Raw genomic sequence first — 24,757 nt, forward strand, 5'->3', positions numbered from 1 at the left:
CTGTAAGGTCTACCTACACCTGTTGTATCCGGCGTATGTGACAAATACAATTGATTTGAACTAATAACTGTGAGAAAAGGTAGTCATTCAAAAATCATGTTAAGCACTATTAATGCACACAGAGTGAGTCCGTGCAACTTATGATGTGACTGGTGAAACAAATATTTACTCCTGAACTTATTTAGGCTTGCCATAATAAAGGGGTTGAATACTTATTGACTCAAGACATTTCAGATTTTCATTTTTTATTCATTTGTAAAAATTCAGAAAAATATAATTCCACTTTGACATTATGGAGTATTGTGTGGAGGCCAGTAACAACAATGTTTTATTTAATCCATTTTAAATTCAGGTTGTAACACAACAAAATGTGAAAAGGCACTGTAAATATGTGCCACTATTATCTAGTGTGAATGATGTCACTCATGTTCTTTATGAGGAATCAATTTAATTTAGCTCCTCACTTCCTTTCAGCCTAGTTCTAAACGTTGGTTTTACTGACCAGTAAATCTTAGGACCAAAACCAATCTACATGTCTATAACCAATAATCTAACTTTAAAAGCTTGATTGTGGTTGGAGTTCCTCTTTAATTATTATTGTCTGCATGCTGAAGGAGAATTACAATTTAATTTGTCAATCATTTATGAGTGTTGTGAAAAGCAAAAGACATAGAGCATGCAGATGACAGTAAAGACGTCTCAATAAATACTGACAACCACTCGTCTTTATTGAAAATAGAATATAATTGACAATGGTGCCATGTCAAACACAAAATGTGCTTAGGCTGGTGACATTACAAAAAGCTATCACCTTTTTGGAACGATGTCTCCAAGACACTCAGCCTTGTCCTTCCTAAACAAGCATTCAGCCACCCAAATGGGCTCCGAGATCCTCTTGCTCCACATTATCTATTGCTTCTATGTCAATATTTGACCTTATTCAATAGTTTTACCTCAGTCTCCACTATGCAAATCATTATAAGCAGGGACATGAACTGAAAATCTGCACAGACTGTACATGTCAAATAAGACACAGCTGAATGTCATCATTCAGTTTGTATGGCACTCGCTTCTTCATTATTGCCTCATTGCTTTGTTGGATGTCAAATATACAGAGACAATATTGCGGATTCCCTATTTGCATAACACCAGCATAAAACTTTTTTCACAAAAGGAGAACGAACGTATGATAATTATACTGTACAAAGTATTTTGGGTTCACAGTTGTTTTGTTCACCATGCTCATGTGTTTTGAAATGTGTCATTTCATTGTTCTGAATATTGTGGTGAAGACTAGATGGGATACCAAATTGAAGACATCGTGTCCAACAGATTTCAAGGCCAAACTTGCAATATCTCGAAGAGTGACTCGACAGAAGGATGAAATGAGATAGCTAAAAATATGAACTATATCTTTCTCATTCTAATTGAGATACAGAAAAAAACTGGTTGCTCCATGATAACTGGAACATTTGAGTCAATACATTATTTGGCATGAAGCAACATGATAAAATATAAATAGGTAAACCATACAGAAAAGTGTTTAATTTATCATTCTTGGCTCATTTGGTTTATAATGGTCTGCAGCTTCTGAGGAAAAAACTGGACACTACCAGTCCCACATCTCGGTCAATTACCTCAACAAATATTGCTGAAATGACGTTCAACAACCAAATCTAGGGGTTCACAGACAGGGTAATGTCATAAAAGTAAATCCCTTTTAGAAGAACATTTTCTTCTCTTCTCCTTAAACCTGGTTGATTAAACCACAGCCGATATTTGATCGAGAAACGAACCTGGGGTGAATTGTTTGGCAGTTGGGTAGCTGAGGACTGACTGTTCAAGAGATAAAGTCCCCTTGCATAGAGAAAATGAACCCCTCCCCTCTATCTCTGTCACTTTTTTGAATGGCTTTTGACACAGGCAGCAAGTAGTGGTTTAGGGGTTTCTACAAGCAACACCCTCGTCAGCTCCTCTGACACTGCCTAGAACTCCTACCACAAAGAAAGTGACATCACTGGGTTCCTCAAAGACTCGCCTCCATTGAAGTGTAGCATGTCCATTTGATTTGAATTGATGGGGAAATGGTCTTACCATCGGGGTGGTATGGTAAGACTCATGATCATGTGGGTCCAGCCTTTAGATGGTGTTTTATCCTTCTCACAATCCAGACGGGATTGCGAAGCGGCACGGCGACAGGGCGTGCTGCTGTGTGGCATTTGGACCCTTATCGTCAATGGATGTGCTCTAATGGCCACCTCCAGCTCGTTTCTCTCCGGTCGTCCAGTCGATGATGATGAATGTCAGGCTCATAGACATGAAGATGAAGCCCATGGCTGTGAAACAGGCAGCCTGAAACCAGCCAGAGAAAGAGTTGTTGGAACTCGCCTTAAAGTCATTCATGTTGTTAAAAATCTCCACCCAAACCCAGGTTTAGGATGTTTTTACTAGCACCCATTGCGATACCACCCACCCACTCCAAACTGTAGCGAAAGGGTCATGCTATATGGTGCCAAAACCTGGGGATTGTGTAGAGTTTTAACAAACGTGTCTAGACAATGGAAGGAAAATGTATTAATGATGTGAAGACCTACTGTGATCTTTGGTCTAGACTTCATTGGTTCTTGTTCAGTGGGAACAATGCGGATGTAGAATAACCCTGGTAGAATGAAGATCAGGCTAGGTGCAGTGGTGGCCCCTGGACAGATAAAGGAGACAATGAGTTGTTCCACTGGCAAGTACTCTTGTATGAGGCATTTGTAATATATATTGTCAATATGAAGGTCTTCCTTCCCATAGTGTTAATAAGGATGATGATGATGAAACATGGTACAGTGTGTCTGGTTGGTTTGTGAGTGTGGGGAGAATGAGCATCGGAGGCTGGACGGCAATAACTGTAGTAGTCTATATTCATGAATATATAAGTCTCACCAATGATGCCAAAGATGTCTCGGATGTTGGGCACAAGGATGACGAGCACGTTGACCACGAAGAGGAGACACAGGGCGATGGTGATGTGGCGTGCCCAGTGGAAGGGTTTCGCTGGGAACAGGAGCTGGAGAATGGCTCTGCGAATCTGGAAACCATACACAACAGAGAAGACTCAGAGGAGTGTCTAGGGTGAAACTTGAAATATGGCTGTCAAGTTAAGAGGTATGTGTGAAGTCAATCTAAATTAACAGAATGTAGAATGTACAATCCGGCATCAGCTATTCTGTGTGACACAGTAAGTTAACATTTAGAGGGAAATGGATATAAAAGTAACTGCCAAAATAAAGGAAACTGAGTAAATGAAGGATACACATTTTACTAAAAGCAGGTGCTTTCACACAGGTGTGGTTCCTGAGTTAATTAAGCATATTAACATCCTATCATGCTTAGGGTCATGTTCATGCCTAGTTGCCCATTATTTTGGTAACCATAGGGAGAGTGTGTGTGTGTGTGTGTGTGTGTGTGTGTGTGTGTGTGTGTGTGTGTGTGTGTGTGTGTGTGTGTGCATGTGCGCGTGCGTGTCAGTCACCAGATCTCAATCCAATTGAACACTTATGGAAGATTCTGGAGCGGCGCCTGAGACGGCGTTTTCCACCACCATCAACAAAACACCAATCTATGGAATTTCTCATAAAATAGAGTTGCAGACAGTTGTTGAATCTATGCCAAGGCGCATTGAATCTGTTCTGGCGGCTCGTGGTGGCCCAAGACCCTATTAAGACAATGTATGTTGGTGTTTCCTTTATTTTGGCAGTTACCTGTATATCAAGGCTATGTCGGTTTTAAAATGCAAACAATGTTTGAAATGAAAACCACTTGAAGTGTCCTTAGAAATACAGTCATTTGAATATGTAATTAGAGCTTATGAGAGGAGGCTCTTACAGGGAAGAGAACCACAGGGACAGTAAGGGTGACTGCCACCAGTACGGCCACACGCACACACAGGATAAGTGTGTCCAGAGGGTCCACTTTGCTGTAGGTGTGCAGGAGCTCAGATTCTGTGTTCACTACATAAACATATATACACAACACGCATACACGCACGCACGCACACAAACACGCATGCACACATGCACACACACAAATTGAGTATCATTTGAAATACTAAAATCATTATTTTTCATCTGTAGATTGTATACAACTAAAGCCCTCTTGAAGCCCTGGTCTTACCGTAGAAGGTGAGGTAACCAAAAATGGCGGTGAGGAGGTACATGACGAACATGCCCATGATGGACACATTAGCAATACCCTGCATGCGCCTCTTGGTGGCACTTTGGTGGAAAAGAAAGCAGGGTTTTTTTTTCTTCAATTAATGAGGTACAGTAATGATGTTACATTTATTACATCAACAATTGACCCTTGATTTAATCAAAAGCCAACAGGTATAATAGGTATTGTACTGCAAATGAGTATCAGTAAAGAAATATAAAGGCTGTCATCCCGACATGCTATGGTGTTTATGAAGGGAGCTAATTGGGAGTTTTATCGACTTACTTTTTCAGTTCAGTGTAGATGGGAAGCACCTCGGGGTGACAAACAAAGGCGAACGCTAAGATGGGGATGGTATACGCCGTCTGAAAACCATATAAAGGGTAACTAAAATTAGAGGCGTCGCATGAGGAGTGTTTGAGGAAACTCACTAGACTGTGTGGATAATTGTGCCACACTGGGTTCTGCTCCGCCTCAAAACACATGGACAAGCACTTGTCCCGGCAGCAGGGTTGGGGAGAAATGGATTGCCAAAAAATAGTAACTGTAATACGTTACGTTACCAGCAAGAATATTGTAATCCGATTACAGATACTTTTGAAAAACTAGATGATTACTTCAAGGACTACTTTTAAATTCAGAAAGGTTTGTCTTCCAACAAGACAATGATCCAAAACATAAAGCAAAATCTACAATGGAATGGTTCAAAAATAAACATATCCAGGTGTTAGAATGGCCAAGTCAAAGTCCAGACCTGAATCCAATCGAGAATCTGTGGAAAGAACTGAAAACTGCTGTTCACAAATGCTCTCCATCCAACCTCACTGAGCTCGAGCTGTTTTGCAAGGAGGAATGGGAAAAAAATTCAGTCTCTCGATGTGCAAAACTGATAGAGACATACCCCAAGCGACTTGCAGCTGTAATCGCAGCAAAAGGTGGCACTACAAAGTATTAACTTAAGGGGGCTGAATAATTTTGCACGCCCAATTTTTCAGTTTTTGATTTGTTAAAAAAGTTTGAAATATCCAATAAATGTCGTTCCACTTCATGATTGTGTCCCACTTGTTGTTGATTCTTCACAAAAAATACAGTTTTATATCTTTATGTTTGAAGCCTGAAATGTGGCAAAAGGTTGCAAAGTTCAAGGGGGCCGAATACTTTCGCAAGGCACTGTATTATATGTAGTAGAAAGTGATGGGTTAGAAGAAGCCTACATAATAAACCCATAAAGTAAAATTGAACATCCATATATGGCCAGCTATGTAAACTTTAAGATTGATTTATCCTGCAATAAATATAATTTAATTGGTAACATACATTTTTGACTTCTTCTAAAGGGGAAAGTAATCTAAAAGTAACTGAATGTAATCAGATTACGTTACCAAGTTTGGGTAATCCAAAAGTTACATTACTGATTACAATTTTGGACAGGTAACAAGTAACTGTAATGGATTACATCTAGAAAGTAACCTACCAGGCCCTGCCCTGCCTGGCAGTAACATGACACCATGTCATTATAATATTGAATGACCTCTGCTCCAACTGCAAATAGCTCCTGACCTTATGTGGTCTTAACACAGTAAGAACCTAAGAGCAGAGGTGATATGGAATAAACACAAACATTTATATTTGAACTGATATTTGTGTAGCTGTGCCATAAACACTTCATTTCCTAACCTCCTGGTTGATGGTGAACATTCTGCCTTCGCACTGTCCCTCTTCCACGGTGGTGTTGATGATTGTTGTGTGATTTCTGCCATATGGCACCAGGGGGCAGGGGATGTTGAACTTCTTGTATATGACCTTTGAGATAGAGAGGGAGAAAGAAAGAAAGAAAGAAAGAAAGAAAGAAAGAAAGAAAGAAAGAAAGAAAGAAAGAAAGAAAGAAAGAAGCTGAGCTGTCAGAGTTAGCGGAACAGCTTGACCCTCTATCGCTGACAACCATGATGACATACTGTATCTCTGCTTAATTTGTGAATTCCTGTCCCAAGCCTCATTCCTCCTTCTGCTAATTGATCTAGTTCAACAATAGAATTTGTTACATTATTAATGTACCTTTCTGCAGCAAGGCATTTTAAAAAGTATCTTGTTAATGCCCAGAACTGCATCAGCAACATGCACAATAGTGTAATCTAGGATTGTGCTCAATTATTCAAGCAACCTTGAGTTGTAAGGTTCTGTATTTATATTCTTAGTCAACCTTGTGTTCTGTTTCGTTGTTTTCTTGAACGTAGCCCTGTTTCTTTGTGTTCTTCAACATAGCCCTGTCTTTCATTTTTGTTCATTGATTTCACCTGTGTGAGTTACTCACCTGGTCTCATCAGCTCCTTATTTAGTTCAGTTCATTCTGTTTGTGCCTTTGTGAGGTGTTGTTCATATTAACTCTACTAAGCCTTTTCCTAGCTCGTTTGTGAGAACCGGTTATAGCCTTCAGTCCTAGTTTTGATTCACCTGCCTGTGTATGACGATTGCCTGCCTGTTTATGACCATGATTCCTGTATTCTGCAAAGGTGAAAAAAAACACCTACCGCGCTCTTCGTGTGAATCTACACCTTTTTCCTCCCTGACTATTCATTACATGAATAGTATCAAAAATTGTTGAGCTATAGATTTTACATTTGACAATATCTAAATACTTATTGGGACGAATATGTTTAATTTATAATTTTGCCCCCCTTTTTACTTGTATGTCAACATAATTAGATAATGACCTATTTCAGAAGGTTAACGTACAGATGCAGGATCTCAATTTGCAATGCAGGATATGTCAAACTTGAGGTTTAAAAAGGCTACTGACATTTGTCATTTCCAGTTTGAAATTTCAGATTAGATTCTCCCTTATGAAAAATGTATCAACTCCCCCCCCAAAATGTTCATTCACTTATAATCCACATAATACTTCACATTTCCTGATGGTGCAGTATTTTCCTGCAGTAGCAAACTGGCTCAAATTAAGATCCTGCACCTGTATCCATGTTGTTAGCAAATTTCAACAACAATGCCTGGCTGGCAGTGAGTATAGGAAACAGGAGCTCACATGAAATGTCATGTGAGGTAGAGTGGCACAAGATAAAAATATCTCCTCATAAATTATCGCTAGTCATGTCCTATGATAAGCTGTGAACACAAAAGCTATGAGCACATCTAGCACATTAACAAGGGTAAAGAATCACTAAAACAGTCAATCACCAGGAGGAATTTAATTTCCCAAAATGGTGAAAAGCACATGCAGTATTAGTATAGCATTGAAATGTATAATTGTTGGTATAATATATAGTGTAATATAATAATACAATATAGACATCTGTCGTCAGACGTCATCAAAAAGTCACTCACCGAGGAAAGGAAGAAGACCATGCAGGTGAGGGAGAAGCCACTGGTGTAACCCAAATACCCTGCAAGATGCAGTCGAGGATTGTTACTACAACAAAAACAACAACCATCCCACAGACCAGCTGACAATGTTTGGTTTCCAGAACACGTCTGCTCCTGACCTAAAACATGTCCTAAACAGATACACATCCAAATGTTTTGTTTTATGAATATATGAATCAAGAGGTGTTGATTGAATGACTGACAGACATAAAGGTCATTAGCAGCCATTATGAAAGGTCGAAGTTCATGATGAGATCAGTCACATACCCAATTGTCTCATCAGGGCAAGTGGAAGGATGATGCACACACTGACGATGAGGATGAGGTAATTCCCGTTCAGGAACCACTCTCTAGTTTAAAACATAAAATAAAAATAAAAAACACAGCCAGACACAAAAGTTAGTTACTTCTAGTTTCATTAAGTCATGCAATGTAGACATGTAGAAAACATACTGTTTAGGGACAATTGATTTAGTCTAAGGGAGAAATAGATTGGCTTTTACTAACCTCTCACCATTACCAATAACAGGGGAGGTCCGCATTTTTTTCAATTATACGATTATATGTAATCATGGTAGCATCCACATTAATGTAGAAGTGTTCAGAAACATATTACATTCTTATTTACAATAAAAGTGACTCCAAAATGACACAATACATTATTTACCATTAATTTATATTGGGCACAACATGATCTGAAACACAACCAAAATAATACACGATTGATGTAGTCATTGTGTGCTAGGAATATGGGATCAAATGCTAAACTTTTGACTACTTTAATACCAGTACACATATAAGTGACTTTGTCCAAATACTTATGACACCTTCAGACTAGCTACATAAAGTGCTTTCATTTCTAAACAGTAAAACAGATATGTATGAAAATACCCTCAAATAAAAGGTGACATTCTGTACTGTCACCTCATTTGAAACATTAGATCTCAATATTTACTATATCATTGCGCTGCCAAACAGGATAAATTTTGAGGAACAACCCCCATTACGTTTCTTTCTAGAAGTCCAGTCAGCCCAAGAGGCAGCCGCAAAGTGGAAAGAGCTGGACGTCAAGATGGTCTTTGAAAGTTCCGGACGGGGAGAGTTCCAGATCACAACGTCGAAATGTTTCTAAACAGGTACTTCACTGTTTTACAACCTTCTTTGAAACCCGTGGATAAGATTGGGATATGGTATGGAGTACCCAAGTACAAAGTGCGCGAAACAACAAGTGGGCATTTGATAACAATCCGTAACTCAATCTCCCTAGGCCCATATAAGAGGAAGATCTCCTGCCCTGGACAGGCCCCTCATTGTTACATCTGCCAGGGGCTAGACCATCAGAGCAAGGAATGTCCAGAGGTGAAGTGTTGGAGATGTGGAGATCTTAGACACAAATCCAGGGTATGTGAGTCTACAAGCAAGTGCATCCTGTGTGTAAAACAGGGCCATGACTTCTTCAAGTGTCCCCAGTCTTATGCCTACAAAGTGAGGGTTGATCCACAATCCAGCCCAGAGGAAGAGCCAGAAGAGGAGACAGAGACAGAGGCATCGACCCCGACAACGAGTTCCATCGCTCGACAGGTCCGAGCGCAGCTGAGAGACAGGTGCCAGTGAATGAGAGAGAAGCCGAGGGAGCTGAATCCAAGAGTGAAGGCGACCAGATCTCCGAGGAAGGTGTCGACGAGAGTATCCAATCCTCCAAATTCAGCCACAGAGAGAGTGAGGAAGTCCTTTGAGGACGCGAGTGAGTCAGACTTCAGTATTAATTACCCGACCCCCGGGTAATTAGAAGAGGACGAGAAGAGAGAGAAGAGGACGATTGAGTTACTCAGTCATTATTATGAAACACGTTTAGGCAATCTGTATCACATGAATCACGTGTGCGTGTGAAAGTGTGTGTGAGAGAGACAGAGCGAGTTTGTGGTGTTCTATATTATGGATTTAATCACTTTTTTTGATGTGAGTTGGTGCCTGTTTGATGATATCTGGTTGACATCAGATTTAATTCATTCATTCATTCAATTCAATCTATTAAAGGGGCAATTTGGGATTGGTACTTCCATTTTTTGGACTTATATATAGACATTGATTCTTGAAGAATGCAATTTAGAAATGCCTCATGAGCAATGGTCTTACTCCATCAGAATCCAAAATATAAGCTTGTTTTACTTCATTTCATGTAATTGTAAACAAACACTGTATAGCTTCAAAACATTGTTAAAAATATAATTTGGATCTCACGGATGGTCAGTCCATGAAGTCAAAATCCATATGAGAGAGTCCTTACATCTATGTATTTGAGAGTAGTTACATTTCTCCTGCCCCATTTCTCAGCTGTTTACCAAATAAAGTGTGGGGATAATGCTTTAATGATAATGCCATTAATGTTTGAATCACAGATTATCCTGCAGGACTATTCGATGTCCATAATAATGACTTACTCTCTCATAATAATGGCTTACTATCTCATTGTTATGACTTACATACAGGTGAAGTCAGACTTTTACATACACCTTAGCCAAAGACATTTAAACTCAGTTTTTCATAATTCCTGACATTTAATCCTAGTAAAAATTCCCTGTTTTAGGTCAGTTAGGATCACCACTTTATTTTAACAATGTGAAATGTCAGAATAATAGTAGAGAGAATCATTTATTTCAGCTTTTATTTCTTTCATCACATTCCCAGTAGGTCAGAAGTTTACATACACTCCATTCGTATTTTGTAGCATTGCCTTTAAATTGTTTAACTTGGGTCAAACGTTTCGGGTAGCCTTCCACAAGCTTCCCACAATAAGTTGGGTGAGTTTTGGCTCATTCCTCCTGACAGAGCTGGTGTAACTGAGTCAGGTTTGTAGGCCTCCTTGCTCGCACACACTTTTTCAGTTCTGCCCACACATTTTCTATAGGATTGAGGTCAGGGCTTTGTGATGGCCACTCCAATACCTTGACTTTGTTGTCCTTAAGCCATTTTGCCACAACTTTGGAAGCATGCTTGGGGTCATTGTCCATTTGGAAGACCCATTTGCAACCAAGCTTTAACTTTCTGACTGATGTCTTGAGGTGTTGCTTCAATATATCCACATAATTTTCCTACCTCATGATGCCATCTATTTTGGGAAGTGCACCAGTCCCTCCTGCAGCAAAGCACCCCCACAACATGATGCTGCCACCCCCGTGCTTCACAGCTGGGATGGTGTTCTTCAGCTCGCAAGCATCCCACTTTTTCCTCCAAACATAACGATGGTCATTATGCCCAAACAGTTCTATTTTTGTTTCATCAGACCAGAGGACATTGCTCCTAAATGTACAATCTTTGTCCCCATGTGCAGTTGCAAACTGTAGTCTGGCTTTTTTATGGTGGTTTTGGAGCAGAGACTTCTTCCTTGCTGAGCGGCCTGTCAGGTTCTGTCGATATAGGACTTGTTTTACTGTGGATACAGTTTTGTACCTGTTTCCTCCAGCATCTTCACAAGGTCCTTGGGCTGTTGTTCTGGGATTAACTTGCACTTTTCACACCAAAGTACGTTCAACTCTAGGAGACAGAACGCGTCTCCTTCCTGAGCGGTATGATGGCTGTGTGGTCCCATGTTGTTTATACATGCGTACTATTGTTTGTACAGACGAACGTGGTACCTTCAGGCGTTTGGAAATTGCTCCCAAGGATGAACCAGACTTGTGGAGGTCTACAATTTTTCAGCAGTCTTGGCTGATTTCTTTTTGCTTGACATCAATGGGAAAATCAAGAGGCACTGAGTTTGAAGGTAGGCCTTGAAATACATCCACAGGTACACCTCCAATTGACTCAAATGATGTCAATTAGCCTATCAGAAGCTTCTAAAACCATGACATAATTATCTGGAATTTTCCAAGCTGTTTAAAGGCACAGTGAACTTAGTGCATGTAAACTTCTGACCCACTAGAATTGTGATACAGCAAATTATAAGTGAAATAATCTGTCTGTAAACAATTGTTGGAAAAATGACTTGTGTCATGCACAAAGTAGATGTCCTAACCGACTTGCCAAAACTGTATGTAAACTTCCGACTTCAACTGTATCTCATAATAATGACTTACTATCTCATAGTTATGACTTACTATCTCATAATTATGACTTACTATCTCATAATAATGACGTACTATCTCATAATTATGACTTACTATCTCATAACTCGTAGTCAGATAAAAACAAATGTGGGTGGCGGGAATGGGCTTCCATGCAGATGCAAAATAATGTCTTAAAAATGTCCTCTGTGCACAACTGTCAGAAAATGTCAGAGATCCTGCCTGGTTGATTTCAGTACGACGTTTACCAGTGCGTGCTGTAGTAAAGTGGAATTGTTTTGTCATGATGAAGAAAATGTAACACCTTTTAGTGAAATACTACAAAACTAAAGAAATATGGAATCTGATGAGAATTATGATGTAGGCCTATGTATAAATCCCAAGTCCGTCTTCGATATTCACATGGATGACATTACTAAAGAAGTATGGTGGACAATATTATGCATTGACATTACTAAACAAATATTGTGGACAATAATTGTGGACAATGCATTGTGAAAAGTACAATTTGGAAGACAAGATGCCTATAAGTCTATAAAAAAAATAAAAAATTCAAACACTATTTATATTTCTTTTTTTACAAATAATTGTTTTATAAAAAAATAAGAAATACGATGGACTCCAAAAAACTTCCATGGATACTATTAAATCTGTAAATCATGTTATGTAATTATGAACTCAAATGCATTGATGTGAAAGTTTATTTGTATTTGTATGAATTATTTATGATTATAAACTGGGTGGTTCAAGTCCTGAATGCTGATTGGCTGACAGCCGTGGTATATTCTGATATACCACAGGTATGACAACACATTTATTTTACTGCTCTAATTACGTTGGTAACCCGTTTATAATAGCAATAAGGCACCTCGGGGGTTTGTGGTATATGGCCAACAGAAGAACAGCCCTTAGCCGTAGTATATTGGCCATATACCACACGGGCCTTATTGCTTAATTGTAAAATGTGAAAATGTTTAATAAAGATTATTTTTGAACAAAAAAATAAATGTGCTGCTCCACTTACCCAGTGTTCGATGACAAGCCCAGGAAGGCTTGAATGACCAGAGGCAACTCATACTTCACAATGAAGAGGTAACTGGACATTGCTGGAGGGGATTAAACATATTTCAGAGTTGTTCACTAAGTTGTTCACACAAAGAAAACAGACATACAAAGCCCATTTACCTGTGTTTAAAACACAAACATTGGGAGGAAAAAGTTCTGTCCTGAACCACTAAAACTTTTATGAGCCATGAAATCCATGAGTGTCACGAAGCCATGAGTGCATTTGTATGTGTCACTGTGGTTATTTTTTAAAACAGATACTATGTGTTAGTGGAAGTACTGTACTAGGTACACCACCCCATTCACACCTACAGACATTTTCTATTAAAGGTATCTTTACTTTTACTCAAGTATGACAATTGGGTACTTTTATCCACCACTGGACGACCATACCAAAAACAAGAAGAAGCGGCTCCAGTGGGCACACGATCACCAACACTGGACAATTAAGGAGTGGGAAAACATTGCCTGATCCGACGAATCCCGATTCCTGTTGTGTCATGCTAATGGAAGAGTCCGGATTTGGCGTCAGCAGCATGAGTCCATGGTCCCCCTAGCCACTTACCGCCGATGTTGTGAAAGGTTATAATGACTCCCGCTGCTATTTTTCCTGGGTGTCCAAAAGCACGGAAACCCAGCTGTTCATACGCACGAATACCTGAACAGACAAAAGAGACATTAGTCTGTGAAAGAGTAGAAACGGAACAGAATCTATCTGTCATGTCATAAGGATACACTTTTATCTAAAGCACCTTACATATGTGACTCCAGCAGGAAATCAAACCCACAACCACTAATTTACAGACAGCTTGGTTCATATAGTGGATCCCTACTATAGTTTTCTCTATAAAAAAAGCTATGTATTTCTGTGAATGGGTAAAACAACAGGTTTTTCAATGGTCCAGATGTGAAGGGAAAAAGTTTGTTCACAGAAAGTTTACTTTTCTCATCTTGTTATGATACACTCTATGATTCAGCTACTAATTTGTCTTTGATTCCATGGACTGGTCCTTAGTGACACATACTCACCCACAACTCCAGCACTCTTAAGCAGAAGGTGAACCGAGTAGCTGGACAGACAGGCGATACATATCAACAGGATTCTGCGGAGCACAAACAACTGACTTAGACATTTTGGAAAGGTAAACAACATAATTGATTTCACGTGGTTTCATCCAATGTTAAATAATGAGTAGCCGACCTCTTCACCGATTAATCAAACAGTTTACTACGAAGTAAACACTGGAAGAAGAAACTGGCCTCCTGTAATAGCAACTTGATAATGACAATGCTCAAATTATTTATTCATAAGCATTCAAAAAGAAATTGACTCCTGCCTGACCCTGACATGAATGTGAGCAACCCAAAGAGCAAAGCATGCTTGGGAGCCATATATGTGGTGTGCCCACACGCAAGCTATGATTCATCTGCCAACTCTAAGCTATTTTTAACTCCTGAAATTTGATTTAGAAGTCTCATGTGTCTCAAATCGCACCATTAAAATTACATATGGACACACCAACACACACCACTCTTCTTCACAGTTTTTTTAACCATTCAAAGACCATAAATGTCAAATATTATATTTACAATTTTTCATAACATTTTTGTCAGCTTTCCATTGTACTGTTTTGGTAACATTGTTGCAACGCATTATGCAGTAACAGTGTGTATCAAACCATATTGGGAGTAGCTGCATCTGTGACCTTTTGACAAAAAGAAACTGTCACGACTTCCGCTGAAGTTGGTGCCGCTCCTTGTTTGGGCGGCGTTCGGCGGTCGTCGTCACTGGCTTTCTAGCTGCCACGATCCACGTTAGTCTTTCCATTTGTTATGTCTTGATTGTACACACCTGGTTCCCATTACATTATTATTTTTTGCCTATTTAACCCTCTGGTTCTCATTATGTTTTGTGCGTGATTTTTCCTGGTTTTGTGTTTGTCTGTTGTGTTAGGGTTTGTTATCCCTGCGTGAATTTATTGGCTGATTATTTTTCTGAGTAAAGTACGTTATTTTACTCAGTTCTGTGTCCTGCGCCTGACTCCGTCCTCACCTCTGCACAACTGACACTTGACAGAATCACACACCATTTTAATGGGGTGAGCAGGTGCACCCAGTCCTCCGGTACCAGTGGAGAAATGTGTCCAGCAACACACAGCGATGCTCCAACATCTTGGCACAGCCATGGATCGCATGCAGCTCAACATGGAGAGATGGGAAAGGGGGAGTTTTCCCACAACCCCATCAACTTCACTCCAAACAACACCACCACCAACACCACAACCCACACCGCTGTCCACCCCTCCGTCACCTGGACCCAGTGGGATTCGGCTCTCGCTCCCGAGCGCATATGATGGGACGGCTGCCGTTCCTGCTCCAGTTGGAGCTCTACCTGGCGACCGTCCATCCGGCTCCCTCGGGATATCTCCTGTCTGTCGGAAGGCGCTTGAGTGGGCCAACGCTGAATGGGGAAGTATAGACGCAGCGTTGGTCCACTATGAGGATTTCACCCGCCGCTTCCGGGCGGTCTTCAATCATCCACCTGAGTGGAGAGTGGCGGGGGAACGCTTGTTCCATCTCAGACAGGGGATGAGGAGCGCACAGGAATTCACACTGGACTTCAGGACCCTGGCTGCCAGCGCGGAATGGAATGAGAGGGCCCTGATCGACCATTACCGATGTAGTCTACGTGAGGATGTTCGTCAGGAGCTGGCCTGCAGGGACACCACCCTTACCCTCGACCAGCTGGTGGATTTATCCATCCGGCTGGATAACCTGTTGGCCACATGCGGACGTCCGGATCGGGGTCCTTCCATTCCATCCCCCAGCCCCTCCGATCCTACACCTATGAAGCTCGGAGGTGCTGCTCTAAGGGTGACCGGAGGGGGGGCTGTTTCCTGCACTACCTGTGGCCGCAGAGGACACACTGCTGGTCGGTGCTGGAGAGGTTCCCCAGGAAGTTGAGGCAGCAAGCAGGGCACTGGTGGATCATCCCAGGTGAGCATGCACCCAACTCACCCAGAGCTTTCTGTTGCGCACATGTGTATATCTATAGAATTTCCTGAGTTTTCCCCGCATAAGGCGCTAGTAGATTCAGGCGCAGCTGGGAACTTTATTGACCGTTCATTTGGGGCGGAGGGGTAGCCTAGTGGTTAGAGCATTGGACTAGTAAACAAAAGGTTGCAAGTTCATATCCCCAAGCTGACAAGGTACAAATCTGTTGTTCTGCCCCTGAACAGGCAGTTAACCCACTGTTCCTAGGCCGTCATTGAAAATAAGAATTTGTTCTTAACTGACTTGCCAAGTAAAATAAATTAAAAAGTGCTCGTAGATTAGGGATCCCTATTGTTGATGTGCCCTTCCCTGTACATTCCTTAGATAGTTGTCCTTTAGGGTCAGGTCTGATTAGGGAGACCACAGCTCCACTATGTATGATAACGCAGGAGGGTCATGAGGAGATAATTGGTCTCTTCCTGATCGATTCGCCTGCATTTCCTGTGGTTTTGGGGTTTCCCTGGTTGGCCCATCATGACCTCACTATTTCGTGGCAACAGAGGGCTCTCAAGGGATGGTCACGTCAGTGTTCAGGGAGGTGTATAGGTGTTTCCATAGGTGTAACTACGGTGGAGAGTCCAAACCAGGTCTCCACCATGCACATTCCCCCTGAATATGCCGATTTGGCTCTCGCCTTCTGTAAAAAGAAGGCAACTCAACTACCACCCCATCGACGGGGGGATTGTGCAATAAATCTCCTGGTAGACGCAGCACTTCCCAGGAGTCACATGTATCCTCTGTCACAGGAGGCTATGGAAACATATGTCACCGAATCTCTGGGACAGGGATACATTCAGCCTTCCACTTCACCTGCCTCCTCGCGTTTCTTTTTTGTGAAGAAGAAGGATGGAGGTTTACGCCCGTGCATTGACTATAGCATTGACTATAGTTTAAATGCATTGACTATAGTTTAAATCAGATCACAGTGAAGTATAGTTACCCTCTGCCTCTCATAGCCAGTGTGACCGAGTCATTGCATGGGGCGCACTTCTTCACCAAATTGGATCTCATGGTGTGCTTACAACCTGGTGCGTATCCGGGAGGGGGATGAGTGGAAGACGGCATTTAGTACCACCTCTGGGCACTATGAGTACCTCGTCATGCCGTACGGGTTGATGAATGCTCCATCCGTCTTCCCATCCTTTGTAGACAAGATTTTCAGGGACCTGCACGGGCAGGGTGTGGTGGTGTATATAGATGACATTCTAATATACTCCGCTACATGCGCCGAGCATGTGTCTCTGGTGCGCAAGGTGCTTGGTCGACTGTTGGAGCATGACCTGTACGTTAAGGCTGAAAAATGTCTGTTCTTCCAACAGTCCGTCTCCTTCCTAGGGTAACTCCTGTCCGAGTCAGGGGTAGAGATGGAGAATGACCACATTTCAGCCGTGCGTAATTGGCCGACTCCAACCACGGTAAAGGAGGTGCAGTGGTTCTTAGGGTTTGCCAACTACTACCGGAGGGTTATCCGGGGCTTTGGTCAGGTAGCGGCTCCCATTACCTCTTTGCTGAAGCGGGGACCGGTGCGACTGCAGTGGTCAGCTGGGGCGAACAGGGCTTTTGGTCACTTGAAGGCTCTGTTTACCTCGGCTCCTGTGTTGGCTCATCCTGATCCCTCCTTAGCGTTCATAGTAGAGGTGGGGATAGGAGCTGTGCTGTCTCAGCGCTCGGGTACGCCACCAAAACTCCGCCCCTGTGTGTTCTTTTCGAAGAAGCTCAGCCCAGCGGAGAGAAACTATGATGTGGGGGACCGGGAGCTGTTGGCTGTTGTCGGGGCTCTGAAAGCGTGGAGGCATTGGCTTGAGGGGGCTAAACACCCTTTTCTCATTTGGAGTGACCATCACAATCTGGAGTACATCCGGGTGGCGAGGAGAATGAATCCTCGCCAGGCGAGGTGGGCCATGTTTTTCACCCGTTTTGTGTTCACTCTATCCTACAGACCTGGTTCCCAGAACGCTAAGGCAGACGCACTGTCTCGGATGTATGACACAGAGGAGCGGTTCATGGATCCCACTCCCATACTTCCAGTGGTATGGGAGGTTAACGCGGACATCGAGCGGGTGTTACATGCGGAGCCCACTCCCACCCAGTGTCCAGTTGGGCGTAAGTATGTTCCGTCTGATGTTCGTGATCGATTGATCTGTTGGGCTCATCCTCTGGTCATCCTGGCATCGGTCGGACAGTGCGCTGTCTTAGCGGGAAGTACTGGTGGCCCTCTTTAGCTAAGGACGTGAGGGTGTATGTTTTCTCCTGCTCGGTGTGCGCCCATTAAAAGGCACCTAGACACCTGCCCAGAGGGAAATTACAACCCCTACCTGTTCCACAACGACCATGGTCACACCTATCGGTGGATTCCGTGACGGATCTCCCTCCGTCACAAGGAAACACCACGATTCTGGTTGTTGTGGATCGGTTTTCTAAGTCCTGCCGTCTCATTCCTTTGCCCGGTCTCCCTACGGCCCTACAGACTGCGGAGGCCTGTTTACACACGTCTTACGGCACTACGGGGTGCCTGAGGATATAGTGTCTGATCGGGGTCCCCAGTTCACATCAAGGATCTGGAGGGTGTTCATGAAACGTCTGGGGGTCTCAGGGTCTCAGGGTTTCACCCCGAAAGTAATGGGCAGGTGGAGAGAGTTAACTGGGATGTGGGTAGGTTTCTGCGGTCTTATTGCCAGGGCCGGCCGGGGGAGTGGTCGGCTTTCATCCCCTAGGCAGAGATGGCCCAAAACTCCCTCCGCCTCTCCTCCACTAACCTGTCTCCGTTTCAGTGTGTACTAGGTTATCAGCCGGTTCTGGCACTGTGGCATCAGAGCCAGATCGAGGCACACTAGATAAATAATCCCACCCCACAAATTTTGACCTGGCAAGTTAATATTTAACTTGGTTGGAGTGTGTGTGTACTAATTTCCCACTGGGCACACACTGGTTGAATCAACGTTGTTTCCACGTCATTTCAACAAATTACGTTGAACCAACGTGGAATAATCGTTGAATTGACGTCTTTGCCCAGTGGGCTGTCTGTTGTCACTTCAGGAAATCACATAGGGACATGGCACACATGAGTGTGCTGCTGTACTCACATAAAGAGAACAATGCCTGTGTTTGACATGGCGTATGACAATCCCAGAATTCCACTCCCCATGATGGCGTTACTGAGGTTAAAGACGGACATTCCGAAAGAGGTTTTTCCCTCAAACTGCCAAGGATACAAATACATGAATGTCAGTTGTTATAACTCCTCATAATGACATTTCATGACATGACATCTCAGCATAAAAACAATGGCTGTCGGCTCCAGAGCTGTGGCCATAGTTCTTCATACTCACATCGGTAAACTGGGGCTTCTTGGTCCCATCACTCTTATGTGGTAACATCTCCTCTTCCTCTTCTGCCTGCGGGATGCTATTATGTCAATCAAACCAAGGAAATAGAAATCACTGAGGTTAAACAACACTCCTTTTTATCAATGTCCAATATCAGCCAAGCATCATTATAATCCATTGGGTGCTTGAAAATGCTGTCCATGAAAGTACTTCATTCATTTAAATGTTTAAAATGCATAAATGTAAAACTGTGAAATGTAAAAACTAGTATTTACAAAAAGCACGTTAATAATAATAATATACACTCAGTGGACAGTTTATTAGGTACACCCATTTAGTAACGGGTCGGACCCCCCTTTGTCTCCTGAACAATCTGAATCGTTCAGGGCATGGAAACCTTGCTCAATTGATATCAAGGGACCTAACGTGTGCCAGAAAACATTCTCCACACCATTCCACCACCACCACCAGCCTAACCGTTGAAACCAGACAGGGTGGAGCCATGGACTCGTGCAGCTTAAGCCAAATCCTGACTCTGTCATCAGCATGACGCAACAGGAAACGGGATTCATAGGACCAGGCAATGTTTTTCCACTCCTTAATTGTCCAGTGTTGGTGACCGTGTGCCAACTGGACCCACGTCTTCTTGTTTTTAGCTGATAGGAGTGGAACCCGGTGTGGTCGTCTGCTACAATAGCCCATCCGTGACATGGACCGACGAGTTGTGCGTTCCGAGATGTCGTTCTCACACCGCTGTTGTACTACTTCGTTATTTGCCTGCTTGTGGCCCACTTGTGAGCTTGCATGATTCTCCCCCAACCTCTCATCAACGAGCTGTTTCCGCCCACAGGACTGCAGCTGACTGGATGTTTTTTGTTTGTCGCACCATTCTTGGTAAACCCTAGACACTCTCATGCGTGAAAAGCCCAGGAGGCCAGCTGTTTCTGAGATACTGGAACCGGCGCGTCTGGCACCGACAATCATACCACGCTCAATGTCGCTTAGGTCACTTGTTTTACCCATTCCAATGTTCAATCGAACAGTAACTGAATGCCTTGATGCATGTCTGCCTGCTTTATATAGCAAGCCATGGCCCTGAGACTCACTCTCTGTAGGAGCGAACCATTTTCATGAGTGGGTGGTGTACCTAATAAACTGGCCACGGTGTAATTATAGGGTGTTAATAGTCTTCTTTGTCAGAAAACAAACACAAATGCACAAAAAAAAAAATACTATCATGCACACAACTGGGGGAAAGATATTATCATGCATGCCAGGTAGCAATATGTGCAGTCAAAGAGGACATACCCATCTTCGAAAGGGACAAAGCCATGGTGGAGGCCATTTGATAGCTTTTGGAGTTCCATATTGTTTTAGCTGATACAAAGACAGGTGGGTGACTGATGGTTTTTTACTGGCTAGAGTTCCAATCTGAAACAAAGAAAAGAGGATTGACCTTAGATAAATGAGCAAGTTATCATTTGCATGTCATTCAAGATGATAGACAAAAAAAATGTACAGTCAGGTTTGACCTTCAATGAAAACGGTTTGGGGAATTTGCACGTTGCAAAGCCTAGACTCTAGTGCTGGGCTCTCCAACCCTGTTCCTGGAGAGCTACCCTCCAGTAGGTTTTCACTCCAACCCCAGTTGTAACTATTCTGATTCAGCTTATCAACCAGCTAATTAGGGTTGGAGCGAAAACCTACAGGACGGTAGCTCTCCAGGAAAAGGGTTGGAGAGCCCTGCTTGAGGGTAACTGTGGGAGTTGTCAAGGTGTCTGCTGTCACTATGGGACCACATGTCTGCTTCCCACCAGTGGAATCTATAGCACCACTCTCTCCTTGCATGTGTCATTTCATTTGACAGCTCAGGTTGCAATGCCAGTAATGAGACGCCTGACTACTTTTGAAATCCTTCCAATAGAATTCCTTCCAATAGAAGAGGCTAACAAACGTAATAACAGTATCCATTACCAACACCTGGAAGCACTGTGTTGTCATCACAGACTTTGTTGTGAACACAGACTCTGTTGTGAACACAGACTTTGTTGTCCACTGTTATTTATCTAGATTTTATTTATCCAGAGTGCCATTCGTCTCTTTTTTAATCGATTTGGATTTCACTCTTGTCCCTCTCCACTGCAGGGCTACCATAGGGTAAGATACCAGCCCTATGCTAACTGAGGTGCCAGCTGTGATTTGATGTCTGTACAGACACAATTGGCAAACAATAAATATTGCAATTTTCTGAACAAATAGTGTAATATGAGGCTGCTTACATATCGCCTTCTGATACATTGACAAAATAATTATACAAGAAGATAAGGCATGTGGCCCTTTATCAAGGCTCGTGAGTTGTGTTGGTTCACAGCTGAGGCAATGTTGTATTTGATCATTTTATAGCTAGGCTACTTTTGTTCTCAGTGTGTTGTATTTACAGACAATAGTCTTTTCATTCAGAAACATATGGTCTGACTAGCCAAAGAAAACAAAACTTTCAAAATGTAGTCCTATGATTAACTCATAACTAATGTTCTTTGCTACCCCCACACAACACTTCTGTCTATTTCATTACGGCATGAAAGTGAAACCTAAATATCTTGGATAGTGCTTTTGAAAGTAAGCTTTCCTGTTTGACCTTTACCATAGAAAACATTACTGCTTCTTACAAACTGTGTTGCACTGCTGAGTCCAATGACCCTAGAGAGGTGTGTTTTATAACACAAGTGATGTGGGACGTTGGAATTCACATTTATATGCACGCCAGAATTTTTCCTAACCCCTGAGATGGATACGTGGCTCACTGGCTCCCAAGTTGCAGTTTGGAGCAAGTCCAGGTTTTTACCAGCTGCAACTCCCCACCAGTTGCTGGAGATCTCAGCCTTGTTATGTCAAACGCGATTTTGATAACGGTTCGACTCACTCTGACATCACATAATGCATCACACGCTTTTCAAAGGTGATTCAGGTAGCGGGCACCCTACATACCCTAATACATTGGATGATCCCTCAGAATGTGCCTTCTGATGATGACCCATACTAAGTGTACAGTACTTTGGTATGGGTAAATTGTACATAAATTCTAATCTTTGGGCCAACTCTAGTTTCTATAGCAATAATACCCAACAGCATTTAGAAAATCCACATGTGAATTCACACCAGTTCAGTGGAAATGAATAACTCCCAAACGTAAATTCTGGTAGTGTTCAGCTGCAGTTCCTGCAGACTAGAGCACAGTAGGTGTTGGTCTGCTCTTCCTACAACCATTTCACCAACATTCCTTGTCTCTCTTCCTTTTCACATTTCGACATTGCTACGTTACGTGTGGGATTTTTCTCCTTTGGTAAATCTCTCCCTACATTTATTCCAATACTTTAAGAGCCCCTGGAAATATTTTTTTTTACGTAACCCAAATGCTTTTCTTATGACAGGTACCTTGTTGTGAGTGAACGGGAACTGTCGGGCAAGCCCATACTTGCATTGTGTTTTGGGAATCAAACTCCAGAATATGCCTTTCTGCTCGGTTCTCACTTCGCACCAACTCAAAATGTCTCTGTTGAAATCAACACCCAATGACCACAACTACAAACAAACACACACATACATGCACTGGTGACCCATTCACACACATGCACACAAACCTAGACACACACCATCTATTTTTGTATGCATTATTTACATTGCAAGGCTCTTTCGTTGAAATGTAGTCTTTTTCTGATGTTTATTTTGGATATTTTAAGAAGCCATAGTGGTTGGCAACCAATACAGCCAGGAAATCCTCTCTGAGTGAAGAAAGATGTCCGATATTGTAAATCAAATGTGTGATGTCAGGTAAAAAATGCAATGGTCTAAAATTAGAGTGGTATGGAAACCATCTATCATTTCCGATAAAATGTCTGTTTTAAGATTTAGCTAAAAAAGAAAACTAGCTAGATTTCTGATCTTATGTATTATTATTATGGACTGACCTATCAGAAAACATATAGCCTAATCTGTAATGGGAAGAAAAAGTCCTATATAGCCTGTTGAATCGTGCATTCGGCCAACAGGCGACCCACAAAAACGTGCCACCATGTGACGCTAGTTTGGAAAGGTGGATAGACATTGCCTTTATAAAACTGAGAAACAATAAGAGGGCTCTTTGTACAAATTAAAAACCTCGAGGGACATATTCATATGTTGACTATGTCTTGTGTGAATGTATCTAGATAGCTCTGTCGTTTTTGATTCATCCAATTGCAATGGTGGCATCTTCCCTCTGTTACTGTATCTAGTATTAAGCTATTTATATGATACTGTAGCAAGGCTGAGTTTCAGAGTGAGTGAAGGAAACAAATGTGCCTGTAAATAGGGAAAGTATATGGCAGCAGAGTGCAGCACATAAAACACCCTCTGACCCTCTTTTCTGTGCAATAAAGCGGTGTATTCATTACATATTATGTAATAACCTTAATATTTTCTCTTGCTTTCCATTGGCCGATTGAGAGGTTTTTATGCTTTAGCAATAGTCCTGGAGTTAGGTGTAGTTGTACACTTGACATCGAGGCTAGTGGATAAGAAAATTGACTGGGTAAATAAACAATCTATGAGATTCTGTCAATTCTATTTGAGGAAGAGCTATAAATGAAGGTCTCCAATGATACAGTAGGATCAACTGATTCTTGTATTTATAGACAAAGGGGAAAACGGTGCTCAAACAACTATATTCGAAGGCACTCCATTAGACCCTAGTGTTCAGTAGACACTCTCTCCATTATAACAATATAGTTTATTATAGATCCATTGTTAAAAACATACTGTGACGTTTCGGTCAAGGGGGTTTTGCATTTACAGACAAAGATCCAAGACACTGTTGTGTTGGGTTGTATGTTTCACATTACAAAACAGTCAACTGCTATTCTGAGCAATTGCTTGAATACAGTGTCAGTCACACAAAGAAAGAGACAGTGGCCACTGAATTCCCTGTCAGTTGGTGTCCTTACTCTCATGAGCTCACTCGACCTATCACACAGTATCTGTCTGTAACCTTTCCAAATGGACATATTCAGACCAGTCTTCCAACAAGTCATTTGACACCCACCTACTCAATCCATATTGGTAGAAATAAAAGGGCTTTTGAAAGCTGCAAAAGCTGACAACCAAAAACAGTCAAAAATCCACACATGAAAGTGGTCAGGAAAACATTCCCAATCATGAATAGTGAAAATAAGACTTTAGTACTTCAATATGGTGTGGAAGTCAAAAAAATCAAGTAGTTCAACTGATAATGACAAATTCCAGAAACACTACCTCACAACAAACCTTACTGATGTGGATCAGTGAAATTCCCATAGTACTTAACCCTTCCTGTAAAGTACTTCATATGAAACACACGTGGCATGGCAATACATATGGAAGAAAAAAGGACTGGGTTCTCTTACCTTCTAATGCAGAAAATATAGTTTCAATGAAGACAGAGAGATAGTGAAGGGTGTCCTGAGGAAAATATATGTTTTCTTGACCAAGGTGTTGTTTTTCTCAGTTGTAATTGGCCTGAGTTTAGAGACAAGAAGAAAGAACAGAGAGTGTCTGCTTAGGGGAAAGGGAGACGGTTTGGGTGGGAGCACATGTATAGGAAAAAGCACTAAAAGGGAGGGCTGTTCAAAATTATGGTCTCAAGTTTCTTGTGATGTC

At 42.0% G+C, this 24,757-nt stretch overlaps 1 protein-coding gene across 1 annotated transcript; it reads right to left on the reverse strand.

The window, feature by feature from the left end:
• Positions 1-228: 228 nt before the first annotated feature.
• LOC139416389 (sodium-coupled neutral amino acid transporter 3-like) lies at positions 229-24,757 on the reverse strand. The gene is made up of 16 exons (XM_071164956.1): positions 24,505-24,757; positions 20,393-20,515; positions 19,088-19,163; positions 18,842-18,957; positions 13,734-13,807; positions 13,270-13,362; positions 12,664-12,745; positions 7,843-7,925; positions 7,537-7,595; positions 5,878-6,003; positions 4,486-4,565; positions 4,162-4,262; positions 3,874-3,998; positions 2,932-3,076; positions 2,595-2,698; positions 229-2,352 (listed from the first exon to the last, which is right to left on the reverse strand). Exons 2-16 carry the CDS (start codon positions 20,449-20,451, stop codon positions 2,248-2,250), a joined length of 1,428 nt encoding a protein of 475 aa, XP_071021057.1. The 5' UTR covers positions 20,452-20,515; positions 24,505-24,757; the 3' UTR covers positions 229-2,247.

Source organism: Oncorhynchus clarkii, chromosome 9 (assembly GCF_045791955.1).
Source record: "Oncorhynchus clarkii lewisi isolate Uvic-CL-2024 chromosome 9, UVic_Ocla_1.0, whole genome shotgun sequence".
Taxonomy (NCBI): Eukaryota; Metazoa; Chordata; class Actinopteri; order Salmoniformes; family Salmonidae; genus Oncorhynchus; species Oncorhynchus clarkii.